Source organism: Lepidochelys kempii, chromosome 11, assembly GCF_965140265.1.
Source record: "Lepidochelys kempii isolate rLepKem1 chromosome 11, rLepKem1.hap2, whole genome shotgun sequence".
NCBI lineage: Eukaryota > Metazoa > Chordata > Testudines > Cheloniidae > Lepidochelys > Lepidochelys kempii.
The window spans coordinates 32,972,016-32,988,264 of NC_133266.1; the positions used below are offsets into that span (position 1 = coordinate 32,972,016).

Consider the following 16,249-nt stretch of genomic DNA (forward strand, 5'->3'; position numbering starts at 1 on the left):
GTTTGTTTTTAAACTGTGGTCTCATGCTCAGATGTAATTTCATAGGTCCTTAGAATATATAGCATATGAATATTTACAGGAGTTCCATCAGACCACTCCCATGTTCCTCCAGACAAGGGGTTTCTTTTATTAAATCCAATCCAGAATTGCCTTTCTTCAGCCCTGTGACAGACAAAAAAGAAAACAGCTGAAGAACATCGCTGATATGTTTGTCTTGTCTAGCTTCATAAAAACCTCTTCAAAATGTATAAATAGCCTGCATATCCATAGCAAATTCTGGTAATTTAGAAATATCAAATTGTGATGTATTTTTCTGGGTTCTTAGCAATGTTCTGCAGAGTTGCTGGCATCAAATAAAATAATTTCTGTCTCTCTGATTAAAAAGACTAAGTTACCTATTTAAAGATGGCAATGTAAAAAATATTGGGTCAGATGGTGAAGCCCCTAGTCCCACTAGTGAGAAGTTAATGTGGTTACAAGGAGTTTAATGATTTTTCACAGAGTAAACGATTACTTAGTATTGATGAGGACCTGGGTCACACGGAGCACGTCTTGACATAAAAATATAGCAAATTGTGGCTGCATACTGTGAGACTGAAAGCAGGACTTTCACCATCAAAATGCACAACCCCTAGCGACGTACTATAGAGGAGTAATTCAGTTGGTTTAATAAGCTGTTTCAGTAGCTGGGAGCTAGCAACAACAGAAAGACACAATCACATGCATTAACATTATTAGGACAACACTGAGTAAAATCTTTTGGGTACGCATTGCTCAATAAAATGCCAGCTGACCACATCTTATACTTTTTCGATATATTCTGTTATCGAAAGATTCCAAATTTAGGGCCTGCTCTTACTCCCATTCAAATCAATGGCAAAACTCCCACGGACGTCAATGGGAGTAGCAACAGACCCTTTAAAAATAATTAGGATTAACAGACCACCCTATCATGGAGGGTCTGAGCATGATGAAAAACAGTGGACTATTGTGAGACTTGTTCCAGCCCTGGCACAGATAAAGCCGGTCTGTAAGAGGAATCACATTAGAATTTTGCTATTGTGCTTCTTTCGGAAGAACAAATTCATTTTCAACTTCACTTCAGTCAGTGAGGGAGATTTAAGGCAGTTATTGGCTACTGTTGATGAGGATGTAGAGGCACAGAGTTCTCTTTGTTTAAAAAAAATCTTTGGTGATATTAAATTTTATAAATACATGTTTACCGATCAAACATTTTGTTTAAAAATGTGTTCAAAAAATCCTCTTCATACACATGGGTAAAGCTGGCAAGATGTGCTCCAAGATCTTGGCATAATGCTTCTGCTTCATCCCATGTTCTTTTCATCAGGACTTTCTCATTGTGAAATACCTGCATATAAAATAAGTACCACCACAAATTTAAGAACAAAACTGATTTTGGGTTGCTAATATAATTTTTTTTTTTTTTTAGGAAATGCAATTTGCCCTTATCTGTTTCTGCCACTTACTCTACCTTGGCTTGCATTAACTTTGAAATGCTGTATAAAATGGTACTGGTAAATTTGCAGTCCCAGTTCAATGAAGAAAAGATCAAGTGCAACAAGGAGTCTTGTATTCTTTTAGAAAATTTAGAATTTTATGTTTAAATGAAGAATTTTCTTTTAAACAATGTTGTCAGGAACAATAGGTAAAAACCTGACACAAATCAAGAGATTTAGGTAACCCTTTTTTACCTTGTAGCAGCTGAGCAGATTAGATTCCGATTCCCATCCAGGATAACATACATCCAAAGGTTCTTCAAAATTAGGCTCATTTTCTTCATATGATTCAATTTTTTGCTTACACAGTGACATAGCTTTGAAGCTTCTACAGTTTTTCACCTCCCAGTAACCAAGAGGCTGCCCTCTGCGAACAACAACACACCCTCCAGAATGGCCTAAGGCAAGGAAAACAAGAGTATTCAGCATCAGAAAAAAACATTCTGTGCCCAACCAGGACATAGTTTTATGAATTAGTAATGGGCATCTTTTTAAGAGGTGCCCGAAGGTATCAAATGAAATAGATTTAAACCATTTTTCCTAATAAACTCAATGTTTAGTGAGACAAAAGGTAAAAGGTAAAATCTATTATTGGACAGTCCATTAAATGATCACACAACTGTAGATTTTACTTTTTGATCAACAATATGATAGCACTGAGAACTCATTCTGGAGTGCGTATGATTGTGCCATGACCCTGAGACTCCATGGATTGGATGAAACTGGAAATAAAGAGCTACACTGTTATAGCCTTTACTCAGTCACACAGAGGAGTGGGGAGTAGAGGTTATTTGCCTGATACAGCTGGCTGTGAGCAAATGGGCAGGGAGGGGGCCGACTTTGCAAGGTTTGATTGGGAGAATGGGTTGACAGCAATGGAGTGTGCCTTGCACCTGGAAAAGAATGTGAACCAGTCACTCCTTGATCTGCACAAGCTGGCAACTCACAAGAATGACCCTCATTTGTGTGACTTCATTGAAACTTCATCCCCAACCTTCCTAGCTGGACAGATTACCTGGCTGGGTGCACAGTGAGGAGTACGTTGCTCATGGGAAGGTGCTGTTATGTGCCATCCCTTCGTCAGGGCAGACTGTAAAGTTACAGTCTGGTCCAAAGTGAGCCTAATGCTATACGTATCTTGGGCAGAGTGACGGGAGGAAGTGATGATGGCTATGTAAAAAGGGGGGCAAAAGTAATCCTGGCTCAAGAATATAGTGGGAGATATTAGAATTTAATAAGAAGTTGCCATTTATCACTACAATATATTACTCACTTGGCTGATGCTTGTTCCAGTTTGTATAGCTCACAGGCTGATTCTTCCCCTCTGTAGATAGCCAGAAGTATTCTCCTGTATTGTTAAGGTCTTGTAGGGCTATCCAAAAATAGGTGTTATCAGTTTCCACCATGCTACGAATCATACTGTTGATAAAAGCTTGTTCAAATCTTTAAAAAGGTCAAGATAAAAATCTTGTCAGAATAAGATACCCTAATTCACATTTCAGTGAATAATTCTCATGAAATATTTTGAATAATGTAAAAGAGAGAAATATCCAAAGACATCTACACTTCCTAATACATTTCAGTCATATAGGTGCAATACAGGCAGAATTTAGCTATTATCGCATTTGTCCAAATGCTATACAAAACAATCATTTAAGCTATCTAATTTGCATATAAAGCAATAACCTCAATGCTTATGGTATAATATATGGAAAGAAAACATAACACCCAGAAGGCATTATTTACAAATAATGCAGAGCTCAACAATGAGACTCTTCATATGCATGATGAGGGAGAAGTGGTGCAGAAGTTCAAAGGGAGTTACAGAGAGAATATTGAAGAGGGGAGGGGGGAAGAAAAGACTTGTCACAACAGTGTTTTTTCAGGATTTCATTTGGAGACTCCACAGAGTAACTAGTGGCACTACACCAATAGCTCTGACATTTGCAGATGAAGATGTTCTGTGGGTGAGTAAGCTCTTTTAAATTAATAAATGGTATATTTAATCCTACTTTTACTACCTAAGTATCATTTATTGGTACAGCATAATACAAATAAATGCCTTAACCTATCAACACATTTAATCAGCCTCCTATTAAATTATATACAGTGCATTAAGGACCCAATCCTGCAGAGACTGACACACTCTTAACTTCAGGCACTGTGAGTAGAACTATTGACTTCCATGGCAATGGTCATAGAGTGTAAAGTTAAACATGTCCATGTCTTAGTAGGATTTGGGCCTATGTAGCTACTGTTCATTTATTTTTTTTTATTTATGACTTTTTGCTTTTCCTCCATCCCCACAATCCTCCTTCTTAGTAATATGCTCTTTATTGCCAGAGATGATGATCATTTAGGATCTTCTAAGTATCATTAATTCTGAAGAAAAGTATTTGTAGTTGTCACATCAGGACCAAGAACCTAAACAATAAATAAAATGCCATGTTAACTACTACTTTCTCAGCTAGTGCAATCTGGCAACTGGAAACTAGTGTCTGAAACAATGATAATGTGAAAGTGATGAACAGTTATTACACCTGTGCCTCCAGTGAGGTGCTGTGTATCCTCACTTCCCACTGATGCTAATGAGAATTGTAGATGTTCAGCAACTGCAGGATCTTTCCTTTGTAGTCACAACATGCATTACTATTCTACTAAGATTTTCATAGAGTATTGGGAACAATATAGCAAATCACTTTCCTAGCAAGAAGAATCTCTATCAACCTAACTCCTGGATTTTTAAATCCATCCCACTGAATTATTCTCTTGAACCTGATAATGTTGTCTGTCATTTTTTCAACTGACTGGATTTCTCATACTTTATTTCTCCATGCCACTAATGTTGGGGGAATCTATTATTTTCCAAAAGTGAGCAAGCACACATCTGGCTGCTAGTAGTAACTGTGTTATAAATGTGTCTTGCCTCCCACCCCCATTCAATCACCTCCTTTAGACTGTAACCTAATAGAACAGCTATGGATTCTGTGGGTAGGCTAACTTTAGTTATCTTGAAAGTTCTACTTACTATTTTTCTACAAAATATTATTATGGTGGGACATTCCCACCATATGTGCAGACAGGTCCCTATTCCTCCACATCCAGGATCAAGTAGGTTTTATCATGTCTAGTTAACATTTTTCAATATTGAAAAGATAAATGGACAGTTGAGAAGAGGTTCACCAAACACGAAGAGATCTCTTCATGGGGTAACAAATGCAGGATATGAGTAAGCTTTGTTAATATTTGTACAGAAAATTCATATGTGTAAATAATGATCAAGTAAAAAGGTTAAAAAATTAAATATTTCCTTATATTTTATGCATATTTGAACATTACTTATTTAGAGCTTGATCCAGCCAGGTGCTGAGGACTCCAGCCCCAATCCAGCAAAGAACTGAAAAATGTGCTTAATTTTAAGCAAGAGTTGTTTTACTAAAGTCAAGCATGTAGTTCAGTGCTTTGCTGGAGTCGGGCCAGAGTACTCAGGATCAAGGCTTTACAGTTGTATCCTGCAAAGTAACCTCAGTTTCCACTAAACCAGGTATCTGTCCCTGTGTAATTTACTACCATAGAGTTGTAGCAATCTCACAAATGGAGCAAAAAAGGAGACACAACAGCAGTGAGTGGTGACCTACATTTCCAATAATTATATTAAACCAGGGTGGGGCGAGTGGGAAACCACCCAGGGTCCAAAGCTGCAGGGGTGGAAAAATGGGGTGGAAATGGACGTGATGCGTAAAGGGGCTCAGGGAAGGAGCTCCACCTCCAGCCTGACTCACCTCAATGGGCCACCCAGCCTGTCTGGGGGTGGGGGTGCAACCAAAAAAATGAGGGGTGCGGGGGATGTGACCCAGTGTGCCCTCCCCACATCACCTCTGGGCAGAAAAATTATGATAAAAATGGTAGGAGACACAAATATGTTTCTGTCCCTGGGTGCTAAAATGCCTAGTTATGGTTCTGTATGAATCAATTCCATGGGTCAAGTTTAGAGATCGGTTACTCAATTGTATCTTTTGGCAGCCTAATAAACTCCTATGTAACTAATAATTTTTATTGCTCCTACAGTAATAGAAAATAATTGGATACAGGGTTAGAACATGTAAAAGGGTTTCTCCTCAGGCCATTTGTCTCAGACACCCTAAATGTTTCCTTGGAGCAAAGGTGCCCACAAGCCTTGTTAGCATTGGCATTTTTTTCCAACTGTTCCACACAACTAATTCTGGATGGAATCAAAAACAATGTATTTGTAGTAAAATAATAAATCTTGACAAGCTAGGAACCCCTCCTACAACATTTACATCTATGTATCATTGACCAGTAGTGTAGCTACAATAATATACTTTATCATTGATTGATAGATTTTTTTTTTCCAGCTCTCCCCACTGGCTACATAGAAAGCGGAGCTGATTGATTTCTGGGAATATTTTATGATTTTATTTTTGAAAAAAATAAAAATAAAAAACTTGTTTAAATGAAAATGCCCTTTTCCATCAATAAATCGATTCAATGGAAATTTTTCTCTTTTATTTTTTGTCAAAAAATAAATTCTAAAACCCAAAATGTTTTCAGTTTAAAATGCTACCCTGGTGCCTCATAGGAGTTTGATCAAGGAGTCCAGCCTATAGAGGAGTATGGGAACTCGAGGGACCTGAAGTATTAAACCAACCCCTCCAATCCCCACAGCGTGGAGCATTATGGTGGCATTTCAGAATGGAAGTATTTTGGATTTTGATTTTTTCAACAAAAACTTGAAATTTTCTGTAGAAAAAAACCACAGTGTCCATTTTCTGGTAATTTCTAATAGAAACCAAGGATTTTTTCCTAAAGAGTCATTATAATAAATGTAACGTAGATAAGAATATGCATAACAGAACTCATTTTGGTACATTTATTTGTCAGAGACTTTAGTAGGAGTTCAGTGTATGGAATAGTGGCAATATTGGATCCTAACAGTATATAAAGTAGAGCTAACTAACTCATAACAAACCCAGGCATTTGGACATCTGCAACTAGGAAAACTTGCTGCTGGAGTTAGGATATAAATACAGAGAAGAAAAAAGAGGTGGTGGAGAATTTCAATATTTTTCGTATCTATCTTTCTTTTTTCTATTGCTAAAAGATCACAGTAAATGCAAAGCTAACAGAAATAACTTCACAAAATGATAACTGTTTTACATTAAAATAACCTTTCATAAAGTTTAGATAATAAAGTCTGGATATATTTTGATTTATTAGCACTGTGACCAAGTATACAATTAAAGTTTACTATGCTGAATACTCTATAAATCTGTATACAAGGCATTAAAGTATCTGAACTGTTGCATGCTTGAATAAGTGTACATTTCTGTACATACCAATTAGGTCAGTAATTGCACTCTATCAAATTTAATCCCAACTCAGGAAGGAAACAATGACAAAATGAACATTTAATTTTAGTCATTCATTAATCTCTGTAGTATTATTTATAAATAGTAACATTTTCTCTATGCCTTTTTATAGTTAGCAAAACATTTGTTATGAATATCTTTGCACTGTCTAATAGGATTAACTACCTGTTTGTTACTGTTACAAGTGAAGGAGGACAGTAATAGCCACTGGAAGCATGTTCAAAACTTCGAGGGGTATTGTCGATTTTGTAACAAAATCCACCATGTCTCTCCCATCCCTTAAAAAAAATAAGGGTTATTTATATATAATATATATGCACAATTGGCTTGGTTGTTAAGCAAGTGATCCCTCTTTGTACTTTCTATGTAATCATCACTAATTATGGTATCATATGTGCCCCTTTCCTTTTTGCTCTGGTGGGGTCCTTGTGACCACACCTGACTGACAGTCTGATGAGCCGGGCTTTCAGTAGCCCTCTGATTCTGTTATCATGTGATGAACTATTCTGTTCATAAACTGGAGTTGTTTTTGATCTACTTTAAAATGAATACAAACACAATACAAGAAAGAAAAGGATTACTGAATACATATTGAAATATGGCTGGTGTCACTGACTTTGCTTTGTAAAAACAAGAAGCTAATATTAAGTTAAATTCCAGTATTCTTTTTTTTTTTTTTTTTTAAGAATTTTGTATCTCAGAGAGGTAGGTAAGTAGATGTATCGCCATTTTACAGAATCTAAAACTGAGTTTAAAGCCATTAAACATGAAAAATATTATATGAAAAATTTATTTCATGATCTGTGATTTGTAGCCTGTAGGTATAAGTATTGGCTAGGTAAGGCATAGGTATAAATTAAGGCAGTAACACAATGAACCTACAAGTCTCAAGGCCTATAAAATTATATATTAGCTAAACTAATCAAGGTCTAAGTCCCAAAAATCTTTATCATAAACAGCTAACCAGGAGTAACCTTAGACCATAAGATATCACAAGACAGAATGCTGTAATAAATAAGTAAAACTGAACTGCAGACAGCTAACCACAAGATGCCAGATTATGTCAGCTTCAGATCATTTAAATTAGGAACATCAGCAGATATCCAACAACAAGAATGCCATGATAACTAATTGATGTATAAATGAGCTTGAGGTAAACGGCCCAGTAACCTAAAAGGGAGAAGGGGCATCCCTACATTCCTCATCCTAGGGTGAGGAAATACAGATAAGGAAAAGGGGCTGAAACCCCTACTGAATATGCATTAGGCAAAGTGGACATCAGCAAAACACGTTATAAAAGCTGTATCTCCGCCAGTGACGGATTAGCCACTGGGCCAACAGGGCTCGTGCCCAGGGGTCCTGGAAAAATGGGCGTCCCTGCACGCCGACCCACTCTGCCTGCCCAGCACTCCTGCCTGGGAGTGGGGTCGGGGCGTGGGTGGCTTACCACAGTCCACCTGCCCTCCCAGTGCTCCTACTGGGGAGCAGGTCAAGCTCCTCCACTCTAATTCTACTCCCACCCCAGCAGAAGCGCTGGGCAGGCAGGGAAATTCCCTGCGCCTGACCCTGCTCCCCAGCAGGAGCACTTGGGGGTGGGGGGTGGGGTGAGACACTGCAGGTGGAAGGGGTCGGGGGGCCTCCACTTGCTCTGGCCCAGAGCCCCACAAAACCATAATCCACTTCTGATCCTGGCCTGCATACCTTTGGAGATGCAGGATGATCACGAGTGTGGGGATGGTGAGGATGACAACTAACACTTAGGGTTTTTCTGCAAGGAGTGGTGAGAGCATATGGATGCTCATATGTGGGATGTTTTGACCATCTTATATTATCTGTCCGCTTTGCTGGGTTGGAGTGTTTGTGATTTTGCTAACTGTGCTATTAAAAATATTAAAAAGACAGAACACCTTTCCGAAATGTAACTGTCTCCTTCAGACACACGGGATTCCTTGTAATAGCCTTAATATTTCTGGATCTGATCATGAAGCAGAACCTTGCCAAACCACAGAATGCTCACTGGGAATTAATACATAATGAATAGATCAGGCAACATATTGAATACAGTGTAATCAGTTTACTTACTGAGTCTCGGGGGTACACGTCAGGACATTTAGATATGTCATTTTGGGATAAAGTGTTTAATTATGCTTGTTAGTTTATAGTTGTGATAACTCATTACTGATGTAGAATATCAAAAGTGTAAGAAACATTGCATTTTAATTCAACTGAGGTGGTATTTCTGACAGTCTGTACCCATATGTTCACCCCTTTTATAAGATTATGACATTTTTTGTACAAAGTATGCCTTGTGAGGTATCATTTGAAAACTAATAATTTGCTGATCATTACTGTGCTGGTAAGATGTGTGTGGCAACATTGTATGTAAAGTTATAATATTCTACGATATGATATTACTAAGACATGTTTCAAGTCTGGAGAGCAGTCACAAACCAGTTTTCCAGAAACAAAAGGCTAGCCAGTGCCTCAGCCAGGTGTTGTCAAAATCAAATAGACCATCACCTGGTTAAGTGGCCATTCTTTGGCCGGAAAGAGGATGTGGGCAAAAAATTACATCTAGACAAAGAAACAACTGGGGGTTCCTGTCCGCACACCCTTTCTGTCTCCTGAACCTCAGCTGGAGATGATTCTCAATGAAGGGAAAGAACTATAAGAAGGGAGAGCAGACACCCTAAATTATCTCTCCCTTTCTCTCTACCCCTGGAATCAACACCACTTGAAGAACAAAGGAAGCAGCATTGGACTGGGGGAGGGATCCTGACTGAAAGAAATTCAGCCACTTAGACTGCTGAACCATGTGGTGAGAGTGACCTTTGCTTTGAATTGACTTCGTTTATTAAATAGGGCATTAGTTGTGTTTTACTTTTTTTTTTCTTGTAATCAATTGTGACTTTTATTCATTACGTGTAGTCACTTAAAATCTTTCTGTAGTTAATAAATTTGTTTTATTGTTTTAAACCATTGTGTTTGGATTGAAGTGTTTGGGAAACTCCATTTGAGGATTTGTGCATCCCATTTTCTATTAATGAAATGACGAACTTTGTATGAGTTTGTATTGTCCAGAAGGGGATGGGCAGTACAAGACATATATTTCTCGGAGAAAGTCTCGGACTGGGAATTTCCTGGTGTTGCACTGCAGTGTAATTCAAGGGTGGCTGGCTATACCACTCAGACAATATAACTAGGAGTAACTTACATGCTGGAGGCTGTGAGAGAGCAGACCAGGAGTGGTAGCTGTCACAGAGAAACAGTATAAAAAGCACCCCAGGTTGGAGAATTGAGGGAACACAGCTATTCATCAGTCCAGATTGTACCGTCACAGTATTATGTGTTACAGCTGCATGCTTTTTGTTTTCAACTGAAAATGGAATGTTTACTTAATACTAAAAGTGGCCTCAATGCTGACCTTTGATATGGCAAATCCTCCTCTTGTTATTTACTTCTTATTATTTTCCTGCTCTGTTTTCAAATATAGTAAAAACGCCAAAAGCGCAGGATAAAATAAATGAAGCACATTATAGCTATTACACAGATCTAATTTTTTTCAGCCAAGATGTTCACATTGGGGAAGAGATGACAGAGCTTTTGTAAAGGAAAGTCATGCCCCACCAATCTATTAAAATGCTTTGCGGGTCTCAACAAGCACATGGACAAGGATGATCCAGTTGACATAGTGTAGCTGGACTTTCAGAAAGCTTTTGACAAGGTCTCACACTAAAGGCTCTAAAACAAAGTAAGCAGTCATGGGATAAGAGGGAAGGTCCTGTCATGGATTAGTAACTGGCTAAAAGATAGAGAACAAGAGTGAGAATAAAGGATCAGCTTTCACAAACGGAGAGAGGTAAATAGCAGGGTCCCCCAAGGATCTGCACTGGGACCTGTGCAGTTCAACATATTCATAAATGATCTGGAAAAGGGGATAAACAGTGAGGTGGCAAAATTTGCAGACAGTACAATATTACTCAAGATTGCTAAGTCCAAACCTGATTGTAAAGAGTTACAACGGGATCTCACAAAACTGGGTGACTAAGCAACGAAATGGCAGTAGAAATTCAATGTTGACAAGTGCAAAGTAGTGAACACTGGGAAACATAATCCCAGTTACACATACAAAATGATGGGGTCTAAATTAGCTGTTACCACTTAAGAAAGAGATCTTGGAGTGATGGTGGACAGTTTTCTGAAAACATCCACTCAGTGTCCAACAGCAGTCAAAAAAGCTAACAAATATCTATTCAGGGGACACCATCACAGGGCCTAATAACATCAGCCACACTATCAGAGGCTCGTTCACCTGCACATCCACCAATGTGATATATGCCATCATGTGCCAGCAATGCCCCTCTGCCATTTACATTGGTCAAACTGGACAGTCTCTACGTAAAAGAATAAATGGACACAAATCAGATGTCAAGAATTATAACATTCATAAACCAGTCGGAGAACACTTCAATCTCTCTGGTCACGCAATCACAGACATGAAGGTCGCTATCTTAAAACAAAAAAACTTCAAATCCAGACTCCAGCGAGAAACTGCTGAATTGGAATTCATTTGCAAATTGGATACTATTAATTTAGGCTTAAATAGAGACTGGGAGTGGCTAAGTCATTATGCAAGGTAGCCTATTTCCCCTTGTTTTTTCCTACCCCCCCCCCCAGATGTTCTGGTTTAACTTGGATTTAAACTTGGAGAGTGGTCAATTTGGATGAGCTATTACCAGCAGAAGAGTGAGTTTGTGTGTGTATGGGGGTGGGGGGTGTGTGAGAAAACCTGGATTTGTGCTGGAAATGGCCCACCTTGATTATCATGCACATTGTAGGGAGAGTGGTCACTTTGGATGAGCTATTACCAGCAGGAGAGTGAGTTTGTGTGTGTGGTTTTTGGGAGGGGGGTGAGGGGGTGAGAGAACCTGGATTTGTGCAGGAAATGGCCCAACTTGATTATCATGCACATTGTGTAGAGAGTTGTCACTTTGGATGGGCTATCACCAGCAGGAGAGTGAATTTGTGTGGGGGGGTGGAGGGTGAGAAAACCTGGATTTGTGCTGGAAATGGCCCAACCTGATGATCACTTTAGATAAGCTATTACCAGCAGGACAGTGGGGTGGGAGGAGGTATTGTTTCATATTCTCTGTGTGTATATAAAGTCTGCTGCAGTTTCCACGGTATGCATCCGATGAAGTGAGCTGTAGCTCACGAAAGCTCATGCTCAAATAAATTGGTTAGTCTCTAAGGTGCCACAAGTACTCCTTTTCTTTTTGCGAATACAGACTAACACGGCTGTTACTCTGAAACAAATTGTTAGGAACCATTAGGAAAGGGATAGATAAAAAGAGAGAAAAATATCAGAATGACACTGCATATATCCATTTTACACCACAACTTGAATACTGCATGCAGTTCTAGTTTCTCCATCTCAAAAAAGATTGATTAGAATTGGAAAAAGTACAGAGAAGGGAAACAAAAATGATTAGGGGTATGGAATTGCTTCCATATGAGGCACATTTTTGTGGTGTTTTGCAGATTTCCTTAGAGAATGAGGACTGAAGTGCAGATATAGAGTGAATGTTTTGTGAGAAGTTGATAAACAATCCTTGGAGCTTAAATTCATAACTTTGCTAGACACTAAAAATCATGGCTTATTACAACAACCTATAACCCACTAACAATCCCCTGCACTGGCTTCTGGGGTGTTAACAGGTCACTTCACTTTGAACGGTCCCCTGAAATATGCATTAATTACTTATACTCAACAATGTGTTCCACCTTGTATTTAGCTGTGATGCTCTGAATACATTTCCCTAGACCTGAAGAGCTCTATGTAAGCTTGAAAGCTTGTCTAGCTCACCAACAGAAATTGGTCCAATAAAAGATATTATCTCACCCACCGTGTGTCTCTTTCACTTTTGTTCATCAATTATACTTGGCATTCCAGCCCTAAAATGAACCTCCTTCTTTCCTATGTTATTTTCTGCAGGCATGGTAACATTAATAGTATTAGTATTGGGAGATGGGCCCTTTTTACCACAAATGCCAAGTAGTAAATAAGAGAAATGCCTGTTTTAGTGCCATGCTATGGTAGCTTTGAACATGTCAATTAAATTACTGAGGACTGTAACTGCTCATGGATATAGATGTATGCAGTGTTGCTGTAGCTGTGTTAGTCCCAGGATATTAGAGAGACAAGGTGGGTTAAATAATATCTTTTATTGGACCAACTTCTCAAAAGCCTGTGTCTCTCACCAACAGAAGTTAGTCCAATAAAATATGTTACCTCACCCAACTTGTCTCTCACTTCTCTCTCTATCATCAAGTAACTGAAAGCTCCAGAACTCCTACCAGAAGCTGGTTTAAGGAAAGTTCTTAAAATCATTGTTTTTGGACAGATTGCCATAGAGAAGCTGACCTTTGTTACAAGACATTTGCTCCCTGTTAACAAATAATAGGTTAGTTAAACTAATAGTTAAATTAGTAAATAAATAAAAGTTTCAAAAGAGCCAGATAGAGAAAAGGAGAAATAAGATAGAGAAAAAAAAAAGATAGAGAAAAAAGATAGAGAAAAAAGATAGAGAAAAGGAAAAATAGTGATTTCTGCAATTATTGGCTAAAAATGCACTGCAAAAATCAGAATCATCAGCTGATCAGAAGCACAAGAGATTTTAAATGCTGATCAGTCTGAGAAACAAGTAATAAAATCAACAGAAGATAAAAACCTCAGTAAAACAGATAAGACTAGAAAGCTTCATAAAGACAAACAAACATACCTGGGCTAAGAATCCTGGAGATAAAAATAAGAGGTATAATGAATTAAAAATAAGATGTGAGACTAGCCACCAGAATTTACCTATAGTTAGTTTATGTACATCAACAATGACAGAGAAAAGGAAGAATAAGTAAACCCAGAAGAGCCCACAGAACGAAACCAAGAATAAAGTTAACTTTCTTACTAGTAACAGGCAGAATTTTCTATGACATGATGGCAGCTATGCTAAGAAAGAAAACAACTACAGTTTGGGGATGCAACATCCATTTAATCAATGCACATAGAGTAGATGGAAAAAGAAAACTAATTAGCAAGACAGAGTGGCCAAAATAAAAGTTTAACTTACGGACTACTTTTGATCAAATGCACACAACTGCTTCTATCAAGTTAAAAATTAACAGACCCATAGAAATCAAGGAATTATACCAGGCTTGAGCATGTTTTACAGGATGAAAAACAACAGAGAGCAACTAAGAGGTAACTCACACAATACATTCCACTATTTATGACCTATGAGTCAGACAGGTGAGTTCTGATCCTGGGAGGTACTTCACTGCCTTTTGCAATGGTTGAATGCCTTCAAATCACACTAAATTGAGAGTACTCAGCGTCTCTCATTTATGGCTTAGTCTAATTAAACTGGCTCTGTTCACCCCATGAGGGGCAACGGAGAGAGGGAACAAAATAAAGAATATCTTTCTGAAGAAAAGTGTAAGTGTAATGAGGTACATAAACCCAACACTGGGATAGAAGGAGCAGTTCTTGGCCTACATAGCCCCACCCTATCGCACCAGCAGAACCTGCTCCAGCTGGAGCAGGAGTTTAAAATAGAGCTGGACAGCTCAGAAGGGCGAGGAGGAGGGATAAGAGATAGGATAGAACAGGAGATGGATTGGTAGGGGAGCCCAGGCTCTCAGGTTTGCTGTGAGGGTGGTATAAACCCCTCTCTCCTTGAGATAAGGGGATTAAAGACATTGTAAGCACTGAAGTAAGGATGTGAGGCCTTTGGGGGCCCTCAGTTGGGCTGAAAACTCCTTTTTGGGGGGCAGGGGGACTTTGGACTTCTATACTTCGTTGGACTCTATCCCAGAAAGGGATGATTTCATGGGTGACCTGGCTAGAGGGCTGAGTTAGAGTCTGTGATGCTGGATGAGCAGGTCAGATCAGGACCCCAGGCCAATTCATTTGTGTATTAGTACAGATCAAAGTAATGTGTAAGTGTGTATTGAGATGTTTAAATGTCATGAAAACTAGTGGAATGTTATGTATTGTTTTCACTTCTTTGTTCCTATGATAATGTAATAGCAAAGATTTACTTTGTGTGTACCCCTGTAACTAAAGAATCCAAAGAAATCTTGTGAAATACTAATGAAGGACTTAAGGACTTTAACAGAAAATGTTAATTTCAAAGCAAGTGGCAGTTATGTGATGGTTGGAAATTAGAAGGCTATGTGAATTCCTCACTCATCATCAAAGGAAAAGTCCATCTGGGTAGCGACATTGTCAGCTTGTTTTCTGTGTGAAGATACTATAAATTTGGATTAAAAGAAAGACCCTTTATCTATGGACTGTTTGGATTATAACAGGACAGAATAACTAAATGAGAAGACGGAGATCCCCAGAGTTATTCCTGGTAGCCCTGAGAGATCTTTAGGAAACTGGCAGATTACTATATCTCTGCTACCATTTGGAATTATAGACTATGATTCTCTTGTACATATATTTTACCTGCTTTCAACAACTCATTGTTTTTCCTAGCTAATAAACCTTTAGTTAATTTACTATAGAATTGGCTGCCAGCATTGTCTTTGGTGTAAGATCTGGAGTACCAATTATTGTGGGGAAGTGACTGGTCTCTTGGGAGAAACCTGATGTGGTGTGATTTTAGATTTAAGTGAACTTTTATCACAAAGTCCAGTTTGTCTCGGTGATAAGACAGGCTGAAGAATCTAAGGGGACTGTCTGTGACTCCATGGTAAGACTGGTATAGTGATCCAGGAGTTCACATTTGTTACTGGATTGGTGAAATCTAATTATAGAACACATCACCAGTTTGGGGTGTCTGCCCTGTTTTCTGACAGCCTGCCTTGAGGTAGGCACTCACAGTCATGAGCGACTCCAGACAGTGTGACAGTATCTACTCGAAGAGAGACTGCCACCATGCTGGAGTGACCACTGGCAGGTAATGCTGGAGATAGGGGACAGTTGCGACCCAGGGACCTAACCACTTGCCCGTACCACTCGTAATCAACAGCCCCGTCACAGCAAGGAAATTTTTTTTAAATAGAATATGTTTGTGTGAAATATTCAGATGGAATGAAAAAGAGTGTAGTGATTAATGGGTCAAATAAAAGATAAATTTGTAGAACCTGCAGGTAGCTGGAAAGACCTAAATACAGAAACTCCTCTCTTAACGTTGTAGTTATGTTCCTGAAAAATGCGACTTTAAGCAAAATGATGTTAAGTGAATCCAATTTCCCCATAAGAATTAATGTAAATGGGGGGGGTTAGGTTCCAGGGAAATTTTTCCCACCAGACAAAAGACCACACATGCACAGTAT

At 38.7% G+C, this 16,249-nt stretch overlaps 1 protein-coding gene across 2 annotated transcripts in view; it reads right to left on the reverse strand.

Annotated features, from left to right (window-relative positions):
• The window catches only part of PLA2R1 (phospholipase A2 receptor 1), a 72,574-nt gene that overhangs the window by 28,744 nt on the left and 27,581 nt on the right, over positions 1-16,249 (reverse strand). For both annotated transcript variants that reach the window (XM_073305599.1, XM_073305600.1), the window contains exons 10-14: positions 7,073-7,185; positions 2,791-2,960; positions 1,713-1,915; positions 1,224-1,369; positions 78-162 (exon numbers count right to left, since the gene is read on the reverse strand). In XM_073305599.1, coding sequence (XP_073161700.1) covers positions 78-162; positions 1,224-1,369; positions 1,713-1,915; positions 2,791-2,960; positions 7,073-7,185 — 717 coding nt within the window. The remainder of the gene's footprint in view (positions 1-77; positions 163-1,223; positions 1,370-1,712; positions 1,916-2,790; positions 2,961-7,072; positions 7,186-16,249) is intronic.